This window comes from Anser brachyrhynchus, assembly GCF_964034855.1.
Source record: "Anser brachyrhynchus genome assembly, chromosome: Z".
Lineage (NCBI taxonomy): Eukaryota > Metazoa > Chordata > Aves > Anseriformes > Anatidae > Anser > Anser brachyrhynchus.
The window spans coordinates 32970517-32987521 of NC_137697.1; the positions used below are offsets into that span (position 1 = coordinate 32970517).

Genomic DNA, 17005 nt, shown 5'->3' on the forward strand with positions numbered 1-17005 from the left:
GCTCTAAGTCGCAGTGGAAATAGTTCTACTGAGTTTCTAAGCTGCAGGAGAGCCTGGACAAGCTGCCCTCCCAGCACGACTAACTCCTCTGAGAGGTATGTTTACCTTGAATAATTGAACTGCACATAGCCTTCAGTTCAGTCTGAACAATTCAACAAACCAAACTTCAACCAAGAAAGTGTATTCCATTTACTTTTCTGGTTGCAGAAAAATTAATGGGCATTTCTTGGACAAAGCAGAATTGTCACAATTAGCATTCTTTTAGAAAAGGCAAATATATGTATGTGTCCCATCGCACCAGTGTTTCTTATTTTAAAGAGCTTTTAAGCACTTCAGTTTACATTTTAGTCAGTGTTTCTTTATTTGTATATACAAAAATATTTTTCATGGCTTCAAGTACTTTAAGTTAACATATATGTCTTAAAATTCAGACATGATTTTTAGCAAATCAATTAGAAAATCCTGAATGCTTTTTGAGTTTTTTGAGTAGTTCACTGAATTATAAACTAATTATATTGCTGATGTCATTGTAGTCCTCAATATAATACTTTAAAGCAGAATTTGTCACTTCCAATGTAATATCATTACATTCTTACATGCTGCCCAATCAGAGTAGGTTTAAATGTAGATTTAGGGGAAATAAATTCCAATACATTAGTTGTATTTATCTCTCTGACATATTTTAATCTATATGACTTGCTTAAGTGATATTTCCCCTTTGATTGTTTTTATTAAAGGGTTTCCACTTACTTTGATGTGAGACTCTAAAGGAAGGACTATGCTCAGTATCACGCATAAACACTGCAATTTTTCTCTGTATATAATGTATCTTTTTCCTAATGGTTTTAAGGTTGAATTTTTCAGTAGGTGCAAATGGACATATATACTCATCTCTCAAAACCAGCAAACAGAAATAATAATTTACTCACGTGGGTCTCTCTGAAAGATCTTCCCTTAATCTCTATTTCTTTCAAAGTGCTTCTACTGAAATACGTTAATGAAACTGACCAGCACAGTGGAAATTAAAATAAGAAGAATGCCTGTAGCGTTAAAAAAATCACTACACAATACTGTAACTTCTTTCAAACCTGGTACTTGCAATTTCATGCAGGTTTTTTTTGTTTGTTTGTTTGTTTTTTTTCCCTTGAAAACTGTGACTAGTAGAGTTTTGGTTTTCTTTAAAACACTGATTCTTGTAACATTTCAGCTGATACAGGAGTCATTCTCTGCTTGAAGAATTCACAGCTGGTATGATCTAGCTCTAAATGTTCAAAGTATCTTTTCATACTTTGAGGCAACATGTCTGAAGGCAAAAAAGAGGGCATTTTACCTTTGAGAAGATGAAATTCTCTATGGAAACCAGAAGAAAGTTCAGAATATAAGAAAAGCATGTCTTAAGTGGCAAACAACAGCAACATAAAAATGAAGAGTACACTAATAAATTAAGAATAATGCTCTTCACAGTTCTGCTTTCACACTTGTCTTTATATAGTCAGATGTTACAGATGTAAATAAAAGGTGGAAAGCAGTTGAGGCAGTATTAGAAACTGCAAACATTCCTCCAAGTTCACTGAGCTCAGATAAAGACTTGAGTCATACCTGGGGTCTTGAAATTTCTCAGCTGAGATGGAGTGTCACAGATTTCCAAGATCCAGTCACCTGCTGCTTTTTCACTCCAGCAATGAGTAGTCATAAACTCCCAGTTTTTGAATCCTTCCATGGAATGATCAAATAGCCTACAATAAATCATATTATTTTAAGTGAACCATTTTATTTGTGGTGTTAAGCCTCCAAGTCTGCAAATTCTCGAATGATATGCTATTTAGCCCACTCATTTATCTGTGCCTTTACTTAACATTACACATGATGGTTTTCCCACAAATAGTTCAAGTACATTCAAGAGTTTCCTTACTTTTTCAGTGGAGGAGATTATGTGAGGAGATAATGTGAAAGAGAATAGAAAGAGAAGTCACTACAAAAAAAAAAATCACTAATGTGATTTAATAGAATGCATATCTATTGGGAAAAGTGCATATTCATTGCTTTAACAGCAAGATGTAAATATAAACAACTTTTAAGTTGGAAAATTTCTGTAACATTCATTTTTGGCATTGGTTTTGAACACCTAAATGGGATTTAAAAATAATAAAAACTATTGAGTGACCAAGACAAATTAGCAATTCAATACATGCAACTGCTTGTGAGGAAATCGAATGTAATGGAGACATTGGTCTCAAATCTCAAATGACCAAGCTACTATTCTTTTCAAACACTTGACAGGATGGAGTTTGTGTAAAACTGAGAGTTGATGGTTTCATCTAAAAACACTGCTATATTTTAATTACTTAGATCTTGGGTTGGAGCTTAGGCCTGGATTACAATACTTTCTAATACAGGGGCCCAGTTCAGAAGCTGCTATGTGATACTGATCTGGATGGGAAAGGAGAAGGAGGACTGGGCAGACATTTTATTGCCTAAAACTGGAATTTATTACTAAAACTTTGGAAAGACACAAGAGAATTTACATTTTTATTCAGTGCTCACCGTATGTCTGCTTGGTACCCCAAAGCTATTGATGGGAGCTATAATCAAAGCTGTTGCCTTTATTAAAATGTCACAGCTCACCTTTGAAATATATATATATATATATAAATATATATATAAATAAAGGTGCATATATATTTATGCATATGCATTTGTCACTATTTTACCGTGGCCTTAAAACATGTGGAAATTTCACTGGTGAGAGCAATGTTTAAATATTTCTCATTAAAAACAATATCTATTTCTTATTAAAAATGATATCTACGGTAGAAAATACCTTTAAAACATTTTTATTTAATTATTTAAAACCTTTTCTATAGGATATAGAAATATCTAGCATTAGACTACAAATATAATAGGATATTTTACACTCACTTGTTTCTTTATTGTTATTTTCTAAGTGATTTTCAAACTCTAGTTGTTCTAGAAGGTTGTGAAGTTCAGCAGGCAAGCATTGGGAAAGTAAGATACTTTTGTAGCACTGTATGCATCAAGTTCTTGTAAAAGCATTTGGACAGGATATGAATAAAATACTGTACTTCTAGCTGAAAACTTTGGTCTGTCAAAAGCATGGGGCCAAATTTCCACTGCTCACTTCAATAGGACCTCTATGGATTTGTATTCGTGAATCCCTTTGTAGGACTCAGCACATACCTGATTTGCACTCTTTCACTTGTGCAAACTTTTTCCATTTGAATAGATAGATACCTACAAAAAGTACTCCTTTTTATTACTGTTGAAAACATTATACTGAAACCTAGATACACCTTTAAAATTAGACTCATTTTCACTGATAATCAGGTGAGACTTTCTTCTCATGTAACTCAGTGTATAAATATTTTATATTTATAAATACAATATATATATATGTACATATAACATATACATAGAATATTTATACATATTTTATGCATATATATGTGTGTATGTTCTCCCATCAGAATTGGCCTGTTTCATGTCACTGTTAATTCAGCTGCTTGAATAAAGCAAATTTCACAAACACATGGCACACATCATTTACTGAAAGGGTAGAAACTATTATCCAGTTACTACCCAGTGTTTGCATGTGGGTATGTTCAATTTAACTTATTATGTAGGTTATTTCCAATAGTTAGTCAAATTGTCATACAGTGCTTTGCTGATAACTAATTATTAGTTTCTGAACATGGTATCATTGAGTTAAAGCAGCAGTATCCCTCTCTGACATTATAACAAAAATATATAGTATTGTGTAACTACTGCACAATTATATTGTAAATTCTGTATTCATTTAACTTCCATTCACACGTATAGAAACACTTTTTACTGTAATTAGTTCAATATTTCCCATAGTATTTTGTGTTTCAAGTTGTCTGTATGCCAACTTTTAGTATTTTAAAATGCTATCAGATTCCATCACTCCTTTAAGACATTTGGGGAGAAAGAGACAAAAATTCTTTATGACTTCATCTAATGAATAAAAAACACTTCTACCTAAAATATGCTATGGCTGAAATTGTAAGCTTTCATATCTCCATACATGGAAACAGGGAAAAACTAATATTATTTCATAGACAGTGGACTAGATTTTGGAAAGTATACTTCCCTAAACTTTTTTGGGAAAGATTTGAATTTTATGAAGGTTTAAGCTTTTAATGTATGAGTTTTGTTTCTAAAAATGAGTCTGTAAATGAGTCAAAAAACTACAGACAGATCAAAAGAATAGATAAAAATGTAGAAAGGTAGTGATTCTGAGGCCATCGGCAAGTGCAAGGTGTGTGAACTCAATGATCCAAGTATTTTTGTGTTGCTCTGCATGTGCACTAAACTCTCAAATAAAATATCCTGAATTTCCCTTTCAGTGGTGTTAAATGATAAAATGATTTAAATAATTAAAAAAAAAAGTTCAGTTTTTTTTTTTCTTATTCAAAAAGAAATACATATGGAATAACATCTTTTAAGGAGCCTGGAGCCAGTCCAGATGGGTAATTGATTTTAATTGTTATTTGTCAGATTGATGCCAAGTCAGAATTCATAGTAAGGACACATTTATACATAGCTTCTCATGGACAGTAAATTTTTAGTACATAGTCTGATTAATTGTTATTTATCTGTTCCTGGTTATTGTAGATTAAGATTTTTAGTTAAACAAGACACTTAGAATACTCCAATAATTTTTATGACCATGCTCATATATGTCTGCAATACCCACACTCATGTATGTAACAAACATGCTTTTAAGGACCAAAGTGGGTGACAGCATTTGATTCTTCATAACTTATTTGTTGACATAACCACAACAGAACAGATATGTTATGCCCAGGTGACCTTTCTCACTAGAGCACATTCAAGTTAGGGTGGGTGTGATTACATGACTGTCTATATCCAGAGAAACTAATTTTGGGCTACTGCATATGGTAAATAGCATCGCATTTAAAGATAATGACTCTTGTCTCTGAGAAATTTTTTGACATACTCATTACACACCATATGTAGGTCTATATGAGAACATATATTTTACAGAGTGCAGAGTAAAATACTTATTTCCTTAAAATAAATTTGAGTCTTGGACTCTTCCACTACCACAAGCTCAGCCTAGAAATTGCATTACCTTTCTGCTTAAGAATATAACTTCAACCAGAAATATTCATTTGTAATTAAATTTTAGACACAATGGGGGACAATTAGCCACTTTTAGGAGATTCCACAATTAGGAACACAAGGCTAGAAAAGAAAAGTGTTTCAGTTACTTAGCAAGGAATCTCTACACTCCCAAATGCAAAGAAAGTAGATTTTGTTTTAATTTGTAAAATTGATTCCTTTTGTGTGAGAAAAAGCATTGGAAGATACATTTGGGAACACCACAATCACCCATCACAAACAATAAAACATAAATGTATATAAGAGTCTCTTTTTATTATCTAGATCTTCTTCTCATCCCAGGATGTGCAGCTGCAGATGACTGACAGCCATGCTATGCATATTCAACTTACCAGAAGGAGAGCCAGGACACATATACCCTGCACTGGCTGGTAGCTGGGGTTGCAAACAGTGGAGTAGCTAGCAAAACAAGGCTATTTTCTTCTCTGTAACAGCAGAGAAGCTCCAGAAGGAGCTTTAGTAGGCTCCAGCCTACTAAATTGGCAGCCTGACAGGCAAGCAGTCCTTGCCTACTGGTGTAATTGGCCACAACATTTAAAGTGAGCTTGTATCTTGAAAAATGAGAATATCAGGAATACAAAGCGTATTCCTGAGCTGTGCACCTGCAAAGGCTTTAGTCAACTATTCTCCTTGAAGCAGCTCTTTTCCACATGGTTCAACCACCTGCCACCTGGGAGATGTAACCCCTGAACAACTGCAGACAGCCCAAACTGACTTAACCAAAGCATTGAGTCAGGCAGTACTGCTCACCTGCATTTAAGTATTCAGGAAAAAAAAAAAAAGAAATGGTCAGAGGGCACACAGGCACCTCAGAAGCTTTCTCACCTACATATGTCAGGGATGATCACTTAAAACTTCTGGATATGAGATCTAAAGATTTATTTAAAACATATGCATATGCATTTTTTTCTTAAATTTACACTTTAAGTTTTGTTATTGCAGTTAATTTTATGAAGCAATGGAGTCCTCTGTCGGAGCTGACATGAAGAACGTGTTTGTAAAATAGTATCAGCAATAGGGTACAATGTCTGCCATCTGAGATGCTGGAGAAAACAGCAGCCATCATCTTTAACTATGGAGAGCTTGTCCCCAGGGACTGCACATATCATCATGAAATGCTCTGTCATGACCTAAAGACCTGTCATGCTGCTGAGCTACATACGCTGTACTACTCAGACAGCTGTGTGCCTGATGCTTATAGATGTCTTCTAAAAAGCTGTGTGTGCTTTCCTATTAATACATAAATCTTCAGAAACCTCACTCTAACTAAAGTGAGAAGAAATGCTAATGCAAGAGCATGAGTGAACTTGGTTCCATATATGGACTTTTCCTATCCTGATGAGTCAGGTAGGTTGAAAGGGATAAATGATTAGGGTAAGGACATCAGTATAGACTGACTCTCCATCACACAATGCAATTTATCCAAGTGAAACTCAGCGCAATAAGTGCTATTATAGTAAGATTGAGGTTGGTCTAGTTTTTGTATAGCTAGGAAAAGATTCATTTTTTCTCACCATAGTAGCTGGTGCAAATGCATAAACCCTAGGCATTCGTCCTCTTGTATATTTTACACTGCTTCTCTTCTTCATTTAATACAAAACTCAAAAGCTAAGACATTTAGCTGGATCCTAAATATGTGCTCACCCATTTTTCCTCACTTCCACTTCTACTACAGAAAATTATTTCAAAATTTTAATTATGTGTTCTAATTTTCTGCTATAACTGAACTAGAAACACTGAATTCTACAAGCTAATATATGCCTAATATGCAGAACCCTCTGATTAATTATTTACTACTCTCAGTCATGAAAGAAAGGCATGTGTCATTCTAAATCTCAGATATATTTGCACTTCATTTTTCTTCCGTGTTCCAGGATGGATTTTAGACTTACACAGAGGATAGTGTCACTTAGATGCATTCATGTACTGCTTTGCACATTTAACCCCATTATTTGTTCTTGCAGAGGTGGACAAATCAACGGTAATTTTTCCTCTTTGGTACAAAAAGAAGCTTAACTTTTTTTTTTCTTTTTTTTTTTTTAAATAAAATAAAATATTGGTGTTGGGTCTCTAGTGTTCCCAGAGCTCTTTAACCTATATAATGCTAACACTGATGGTATAACAAAAGAAGCATTCTAATATTTTTTCAGATGTATTGATGTTGCAATTAAAGGAGTTTGAAGAATGGGTGGTAGAAAGGTAGTAGGATGTCAAATCAAAACTAAAAAAGATAAAAGATGTAGACAACCTGAATGAAGTAAAATATAGTGGGTAAGAGTTGCAAGACAGTTTTCTGAGAACTGCTTCACCCCGTAGACATTGTACAAAGGAGAGGATTATTGTTTACTCATCCTGGATATAATAATATCACCAGCATGTCATTTTCAGTTACTCTAACAGTAAGACTCAGTATGAAGGTTGACCCTACCCTTTTCTTTGTATTTGTTGTATTGTTTTTGTTATTAGGTTGTAAAGTGTAAACTTCAGATATAAGATATAAGATGGGCTGGTCCAGAAATCAAAATGTCCTCCTATAAAGAAAGGTTTCAGCTACTTCTGTTCACCAAGATTTTTTTATGGAGTGATCTAGCAAGCAAGATTAGACAAGAATACCTCACTTTTGATCTAAGAGATTTCTGCAGGGAGGGGTATTATTAAAATTTACTGATTATCTAAGATTTCATTATAGGAAAAAGATGGTCATGAAAATACTTCCCTTTGTTTTTGAACAGAGGTATTATTAATGTCAGTGCCATATAAGCATAGGAAGCTAGTGGCCTGGAAAGTTGCCACCACGTGGCTAAAAAATTTCAGTTACGCAGTTCGAATGGCAGCAGCTGCTTTAAATTTAAAGGGCAGGAATTAAACAAACCGAAACTCCACTGGGAGACAAATGAGCCCCAAGTTTGCTTCTTCTGCCCTTTTTCTATTTAGCTTCTCCTCCATGGCCCCTCGTACTGAGTGTACTGATCTTAGCATGTCTCAAAAACACTGAGAAAACAATGCTGCCAAATCCAATGGCCAATTGTTTTCAGAAAGGGGATACTGTTCCCCTTTGGACTTAACTGTAGCCTCATCCTCACAGCAGCCAGCACTTTCCAAGCCTGTATTTTGCTCTGTTGCAGTACATCCAATGTAATCATGTTTAGTACTTTCCAAACAACAAAGCAGATGTTCCCTGTAATGCAGTTTTTGAAGAATGCACATGAGGCTCAAGCCAGTGACAGTGTAATCCACCAAATGCCTGCGAAGGAATCCACATCGCCTCTGACTAACAAGTTTTCTTACTGAAGTCATTTCAGGGGATGCCAACATTAAGGATAAAATATGCAGAAAAAAGGCCAGATATTGCCTTGAGGGACCTGCGCGTCAATGCACCAGAAACTACTCAATGACTCTTCTCCCAGAATTGGTGCAGAAGAAGTGCACATGTGTAAAATATACCTTTTGCACTTTAAGACATTTTACCAGCAAACTGTTTCAAATTAAACCCAGATGAGTAATGGTAAAGCAATGAGGTTTTTCCTGGGTTCAGTAAAAACAGCTGGTATTGCTGCTATTAATCATGTACGTGTGCATTAAAAGGTCTTGTATGTCTGAGAAAAGCATCTCAGTCAGGTAGTAGCAATGTACAGCAGCCTCTGGGACCTTGGCCTATAGAACAAAACCCACCAGACTGCTTTCTGCCAATGCATCTCTTCATGCTACCTGTACTTGCATCTTTATTCTAATGTCCTCGTGATAAATACTTTAGTAATCAAATGTCTCAAAATTAAATGCATTCTCATGTTAGCAAATAACAACTCTTCCACTTCACCATAAGAAAGGGCTTGTGAAGTCTCTAGGTATTTCAGACCTAGAGTTTGCAAAACGCCTTTATTCCTTAATATTATTACCCCTGAGCTGTGAGTTTGTTTCATCCATATGTGACTGACAAGTCAGTATACCTCTGAATCTTGCATGGGAAAGGAATTTCTGGTGTGACGGTACAAGTATTTGCTTGTTATTAATAATTCATTTTTGCAAAATGGCAAAACACTAAAAGGTCTTTCAGGTTTCTTTGTTTTCTGGTTAGCCTTCTGATAGTATAGGGTAAGAAACAGCTCAACATCACTGTATTTTAATAAATACCTTTGCATCTTTCTACCACAGGTACAGAAAAATTACTTTCTAAGGTTACAAATAGACTGAATTAGTCTTTGTACCTATTCCACATACCAGTCATCACCAGAGGTGAACTGTGAATACTGGAATGTCTTTATCTCCCACTTGCTGTGAGTCAACTGCAAGACATGAATGTCTAGAGCCAAAAGCTAGCTGTGTTAAGACCACTGGGTTTACACGAGATTGTTTTGTTTGGATACCTAGGTGGAGGAGTTTTAGACTTTCTCATTTTGAAGCACGGAAGAATGGTTGCATGAAAAATGGAATAGAAAACTAAAGAGGAATTTATTCAAAGAGAAAACAAAAGCCTGATTCATAACTGTTTTGAGGGTAGAAGTCTGCCTTGGCACAATTAGCAAAAGGCAAGGTTTTTTGTTCAGGGTAGCAGTGAAATACATAGATATTTATGGTCGTGTTTTATCAGCAAGGCACTGATGGCACTCATAATGAAACACAGGAGTTATTCTTGAGTGCCCCAAAATTCTGGCACAACTTATTCTCTATTTCATACATTTATGTCTATAGTTTGAAGAATATTTTCAATGAATCTTTCCTTTTAAATTAACCTCATCTCTAATGAAAACGTGGGTTTACATCTCTGTCAGAACCAGATCAATTTGAGCTCCACCTGTCTCAGAAATAGCTCCTTCCTCTCAAGAGGAAAGATAGGTCATTTTACAGCTGAGGGTCAGGAAGACATGCAGTTCTCCAGAGCTTTACAGTCACTGTATTGACAAATTTGGCTGGGATGATATGGATATGAATGTGGGGCAGTCTGGAAAGCTAGCAAATTCCTATTCATTAAAAGTCCTGAAGAGGGTGGAAACTGGCGACACCAGGAGTCATAGCTGTATTCACAAAGCTTAAAGAAAATAGGAGTAGAGAATTACTATTCTATCTGATTTTTATTACTAGTGAACAAAGGATAAGAAAAGAGAGAAATGAAAAATAAGTGCCAAGAGTATGGCAGAAGCACACATCCATTCAGCTTCAGTTTCCTTCTGTAACACTAAGCCTGTTACTATTTTCTTCAGAATTTCCAGCCATCGAATAATTGGTGAGCCACACAAGGCTCACAAGGCACAAATAGACTAATCTTTGTTTTAAAGATGATGATCTTCAGCAGATTTACAGCTTACACATCTATTAATGAAGACAGAGATTTACGTATTTGAGTTCATTTGCACTTCATTTTCTCCATCTTTCTCTGAAAAAATGATTAGCCTGTGTCTGTCAGGAAACCTATGGTAATGGCTTGACAATTCTTTGCTGATGCTGCAGTCTCAGTGCAGGCTCTGCATGCTGACTTGACTGTGAAGTTGCGTTGTCATACTGTACCTGTTGGCCAAGAGCTGTGATCTAGTTCCGGAAGGAGAGGTTAGGTAAATTGCCAAGTCTCCACGTCGAGGGTGAGTAATGGTGATGCGCACAACAACGTGCTCCAAGTAGATCACATGGTGGTTAGGATTATCTGAACAGCCAGTGGCTTTGTAAATTGAACGGACAACGCTGTCGGGTCGTATTGTTCTATAATGTAAGCATATAAAACAACATCAGCATTTCTTGCTCATTCTGTAGAATAAGACAACCCAATCACTTTTGCATAGTAGTGAATGTCTTTAGTTTTAACACTTATTTGCCAGCAGAAACACACCACAGTGTAATTTTACTGCAGCTCCTGGCAACTGCCCGGCTTTCTGTTAAGGGCTATGCTGATATGTCCACATGTTAAAAGAGGGTTGTGAAAAACCTGTAAAAGGAATAAGCCTTTGGGACAGAGCATTTTTGAGGATTAGTGGCCAGCTGAGAATTGTTGGGATTGTCATGGGATCACAGCTGCTTGTTAAGCCCCAGGAAATGCCTGGCATAGCCATAGTCCTTGCTTACGTAATAGCAAGTATTACATGTTATCTGTAGCAAACAGTGGGCAACCAGCATCTGACTCAGCTGGTTTAAATTGGCACAGTGTCCTTGCAGACTATAACAGTTATGGGTCAAGGCTGTCAAGTATATTTGTCAAACAAAAAGTATCCACAATGACCTTAATGCTTTGGAAACATGCCTTGTGTCTGATGCTCTCTGTGTAGTCACAGAGTGCACATACAGAACTTTGCTCTTAAGCCTGGTTCTATGGAAAACCTATCCTAGCAAGCAGACAGCAATTTAGTCTTAGCCTCTAGACAGGCTCTCTTGAGACTGACTGAGAGATACCATCATGTAAGGTTTTAATGACGAGTATTTACCTGTCAGACCCCCAACAGATAAGTTTGTACTCATCTTACAAAGGTGACTGCAGTGCACTCGATTGGACATTATTCTTCTTAGACATTCTTCTACTTCTATACCAGTATTGATCAACATCCAACCTGGCTTGTTTTGTACCTTCAACTTCTGGGGCATTCTTTAAATTAGGGCCTTTTTTCCAATCGCTATGGGGAACAACCTTTATAGACAAATGACCTGTGATCTGTGAAGGTGACAGAGATCCCCAGTGTAGCTTTCAAAATCATACATTAAACACAATGCAAGGGAGGGGTAAATTATACCCAATTTCTTTCCACAAGTTTATGCCAGCAAGAGTTTTGGCAGCGGGTATTACTTGATTTGCCGATCCGTGTTCTCCACACACACATGCTGTGGAGGGACCGTTGTCCACTTTTCTGCCTCTATCACCATTGCTTCAGCATCCATCAGTCCAAATCCATAGAGGTGGCTCACTGCAAGACACAAATAGAACAGTTGCAATTATAGCATAAAACCTTGATTTTCATCATAGGCTAATTCCAGAGAGTCAGATCCTAAAAGAAACTGCTTCTTTACCACCTATCCCTTGCCTTCACAGAAAGCTCAAAAATCTCCTGGCCTGGAAAAATAATGTCTAATTTGTTCACTGAATCTGTTCGCTGCTTTATTAGAGAGACAACAAATGACCAGCACAAAGCATGGACAAGAACTACAGAATGCCAGGCAGTATAAGTGCCTCGGATTGCTCGTTGTCCACGTGCCCTAATTCAGCCCAGGCCTCTTACATGATGTAATGTTGAAAGGTGTAAAAAAGGTGAGGAGGGCTATCTTTGTTACTCAAATAGCAAGCACATGCATGCACATAAATATTGAAGGTAACTGAGACAGTGTATTTAAGAAAGATAAGGCTGTCTTTTATAGATGTGGTATGCTCTTAACTTTCTTGTGTGTAAGCAGCATGTGGATGGTCTCCTATTCCTGTATGCAGTATGCTTCCCACTGTCCAGCCAACCAGCTAGACCCAACCTTTCCCAAAAGTTGCCTGCATGATGAGGGTGAGAAGCATGGCATCTGAAGTCCAGTGTTTTAAAGGTAATCTTGTTCTTATGCAATGCTTATGTCAGGAAGATTCCTCCCTCTACCTCCTTTTCACATCTGCAGATGAAGGACTGTTAAGTTACTGCTGGAGACAGCTGTTTACATTGTTGCTGCCCTCTGATATTACCTACTGCATGGACTGCACACACACTGGCACTAAGCACTCCACCCTGTTAACACTCATTCCGAGATGTTACTACCTCACCTCTACCTACCCTTCCTTCATGCTATGGAGAACCATCAACGGTTCCCTTGCAAGAAACTTAATGTCTTTAATGCCTGAATGCCCTCTACTGAAAGAAGCAAAATGCTTTAAACCATCAGCTTTTTAGGATACAAAGGACTGAACTTTCAAATGTTCAGCAACAAGACAAGACACTTCCTACGGACTTGTGCCAATCCTGTATCTCTAACTTCTTGCTAATTTTTAAGAGTACTTAACTTCATGTAACTGTTTCAGGCATTCCAGCAACTCACAAAGACTAAGAAGATTCACTTACTGAATCAGCTGTGTTTTGTTTGTTTGCATGTTTGTTTTGTTGCTGGTCCAATCAAAACAGAAGCTTGCAAATGGATGTTGATGAATTAGAAAGAGCTGCTAACTGTGTTGATTTTTTTGTGACAAATTGGTGCTCTTTGTAAAGTCCTGATGGGAGGAGGTGAAAGAAGAAAAGCTACCAGAGGAAGGAGTTTAGATCACAAATAACACTGTATTAATACATCAGTTTCACTTGCTTCCACAGTGCTACCAGAAAACCCTCAGAAAATCCTAAGCACTATTTTAATCAGTAATGTGACAAGGCATGGTGCAATTTTTCCAAGTGCACTTTGCAGAGGCTTTCAGAAAGCAGCCTCCATTTATTGCCAAACCAGAATTCACAGGACTCTCTCCAAAAAAAACCCAACCTTGTCAAACAAGTAACAGTTCAAAGCATGAAAATAATCAGTGCTTAAGGATCCTATCTTCCAAATATGGCAGCATCTAATACTGTCTGGAACTACCAGCCAAAGAGTGTTCCTCAATGGAAAATGGAAAATCCTGTAAGGTGCAATGACTGTGTAATGAACAGTGTTTTTTAATTGTTTGTTTTTGTTTTTTTTCCACCTCCTTTTTCCCTCATTCCCAAACTGAAGTGCATATAGCATGGAAATGTTCATTCTGAAAGAACTGAGCACAGCTCTTCTGCCAAAGGAGACAGGTACAATTTTCAGAAATGAAACACAATTACTAAAATATATGAAAATAATTAAATTCAGCCTTCCTTCAGAATGCTGAATTCTCTTTAATATACACCACAAACAAATTGACAGGGAAAAAGATGTCCTATTTTTACATGTGTGTGGAGACATCCAGAAAAAGGGCAAGGAAGGCTTAGATAGAGAAATTGTATTGTGAAGAGGGTTTCTGAGATGGAAATCACCTTGCTTATAAACATCATCTTGTAAAAACTGCATCTGCATGTTTATCTATGGAGTCACTTGTCTATCCTTAGACTGCATCTATTGCTTTGCTATTTAAAATTTTAGTTAATAATCATTGTCTGCTCAGAAGGACAGTGGGAGGAGCAAGAGTATTAACTCATGTGGTCTGTAACAGTAAACAGTTGCTCTGTATAGTACCACATTTTGACAGCGAGGGTTTAAATTTTTATGAATGGAAGGAACCTTTGAGCTAGTCCACAGAAAATACACTTTTAATTCCTGAAAGGAAAAAATCTACTTCAGTGCTTGGGATGTCTGTAGTGCTGTAAGTTGCTGTGTGTTCAGCCGATATGTTGACCTGAAAGAAGAGACAAACTTCTCCTTAACTCCCTTTGCTCACCCAGAAATGAGGTCAGAAGAGCACCTAACAATGCCACCATGACAGACAGTGAGCTTCTGACTAAAATTTAAAGTGGCTTTTAAGCCAGCAAACACTAGAAATGGCCTTTTAGCCCTGATATGCACATTAAAAAAATAAAAACAAAATCTAGTAAGTGAACTTTCTACCTTTCTAACCCTAAAAATTACTTTCAAGATAGTAGTGCTCATTTTTCATTCAGGAGAATTTTTTTTCACCCGAAGTTATAGGGTTGTGTTAGTTGTCCATGACAATTATGACATTCAATGCCTGAACTCTCTTGCATGAGAACAGAGGTGGGAGTAAAAAGTTTTGCACCTGCTGGCTTTTTTTTTTTCTCCACAGTTAAAACAAAAATACTTTTTTTTTTCTTTTTCTTGAAAGGCCTTCCAATACGAATCAAAACATCCTGACAGTCAGGGGCGCTCCTAAAGCCTTCCATGGCAGAAGCTTCCAGACAGCTAACATTTGGCTGTCTGCAATGTTTGCACTTCAAAGCCCTTGGTCCAGTGGGTTGGTTAGCAGCTGCAGGTACCAGGAGAGGCCCATCATTTTCAAAGACTAAATAATAGCAATTTAAGAAACCATCACAGAGTTAAGAAAAGTAGCTGATCCCCCGTGTCTCAGAGAAAAAAGCAGATTTTGTCTCTTACTGCCTTCAAATTGCACCCCTTCGTCTGTGTATGTGATGGTACTGCTGTGAACTCAGTGCCAGAGTGCCTCTCCCAGAGGGAAAAAATGACCTTGATGGTCTACAAAGGACCATAAATGTCTTCTGGTAAGCAACTGGAACAGCCATTGATTTGTATGCAAATGGTACTGAGCTCACTTCTATTAACACTGATAGGAAAGCCATATTTGAAAGGTACTGATCACCACAGAATGAGATAAGGTGACTGCAAGTGCAAAATGCCCCAGGACCTTGGACTGAAGTGCTCTACATTATCACTGCTGTGATTTAGTACTAGGCTTGATTGTTGCTAGGAATCATTGACCATGTTAGAAGGGGTACAGGGCTGTTCTGCAAGAAGATATTTTGCTTTCAGAGATGGAATTGGAATGTGAAACTGGTGTAATGTAAGCTGGTGGTTAAGAAATAGCTCGCTTCTCCTGTTGAACTTGAGGGCTGAGAACTGTGATCTCCTGGTGCTCAAGGTATCGGTGGGCAGAACTATTCTTGAATCCTCTCTCTACTCACACAGCAATGCAAACTGACCTATTTCTATTTTTGCAAAATCACAGTCATGCACAGAGCTTTACAGATGCAGGACTAGTTTCAGAGAAACTCCTGGAACACAAAGTAAATATTGAGTTTTAGCTGATCTCTTTGCTCTTCTTATCATTACAGAAAATAACATTTCCCAGAGCTAAAGTCCATTTATTTATCCGTACAGCAGTTCCTCTATTAGTGCAGCATGAAACCAAGGCCTGCTCAGCTGCTGGATAGACTTCCCCAGCTTTTCATAATCCCTTTGTTTTTGTCTGAATCTGCTATTGAAAATTCAATAACTTTCTTATTTATGTACAAAGAAGATGCAAAGCTACCCCCAAATCTAAAGGCAAAATGTATATCCCACTTGACTGAGAGAAATATGAATGGCTGGAGCTGATAAATCATAACACAGCATCATGCAAACTGCAGGAAACCTGGGCCCAGACACTGATAATACAGCACTTCCAGTGCTTCAGTGTAGCTAAACTTGATTTGTTAGGCTGGAGTTTCATTGCCTGTCATCAAGATCTCTCATCAGTAGCTTAGATGCTAAGCCTTCCTTGTTATTTTGCTCATCTGATGAAAAACAATTTAGAATATTTTCTCCCCACTATAATTTTGTCCTTTAATTTTCTATACCATGAAAGCAACATCGGAAATATAAGCATTTCGTACACACACATCAAGTACTTAATGATTCTGAAATGTCCATAACTTCAGTTTTTCAAATGAGGATATGCAGCTGTCCTCAGCTAGATTTAGCTATTTGGTATGTAAATTATGGTCTGTTCATTTATGCTACCTTAGGATCTTGCTTCAGACTCATCCAAAAAAAAAGCTGCAAAATAAGAGTCTAAAATGCCCCTTATACTTTGATTTTCTTAAATGTTGCTTAGCAAGACTAGAAGATGTGAGACTCTTACGTTACTTTGATCATATATATCCTTCAAGTCAACATACAGTAGCATGTCTTTTATGTTTGATAGTTTATTTGCAGATATAAACCTCTAATTCTATATTACTTTCAGTTTCTGTTGTTTGCTTAGTATATTAGAATGCTTCACATTGCAAATGAAAAGAGAGTCTGAATAAAACTAATGGACAAGAAAGGAGAAGTGCTACAACGGGACAATGCTTAAACTATTTTCATTTTGTTTTGTCTTGTATTAACTTGTATTAACTAAAAGAGCATTGATCTTGAATGAGAATTCATCTTGTTTTGGCCATCTCCTTAACTCTAAATTCCCTGGTTTGTGTCAACC

General features: G+C 36.9%; 1 protein-coding gene across 1 annotated transcript in view; it reads right to left on the reverse strand.

Annotated features, from left to right (window-relative positions):
- LOC308185757 (proprotein convertase subtilisin/kexin type 5-like) overlaps positions 1-17005 on the reverse strand; it is a 168214-nt gene that overhangs the window by 18598 nt on the left and 132611 nt on the right. The window contains exons 10-12 of the mRNA XM_080574293.1: positions 11948-12065; positions 10687-10875; positions 1600-1736 (exon numbers count right to left, since the gene is read on the reverse strand). Of these exons, the coding sequence (XP_080430419.1) occupies positions 1600-1736; positions 10687-10875; positions 11948-12065 (444 nt within the window). The remainder of the gene's footprint in view (positions 1-1599; positions 1737-10686; positions 10876-11947; positions 12066-17005) is intronic.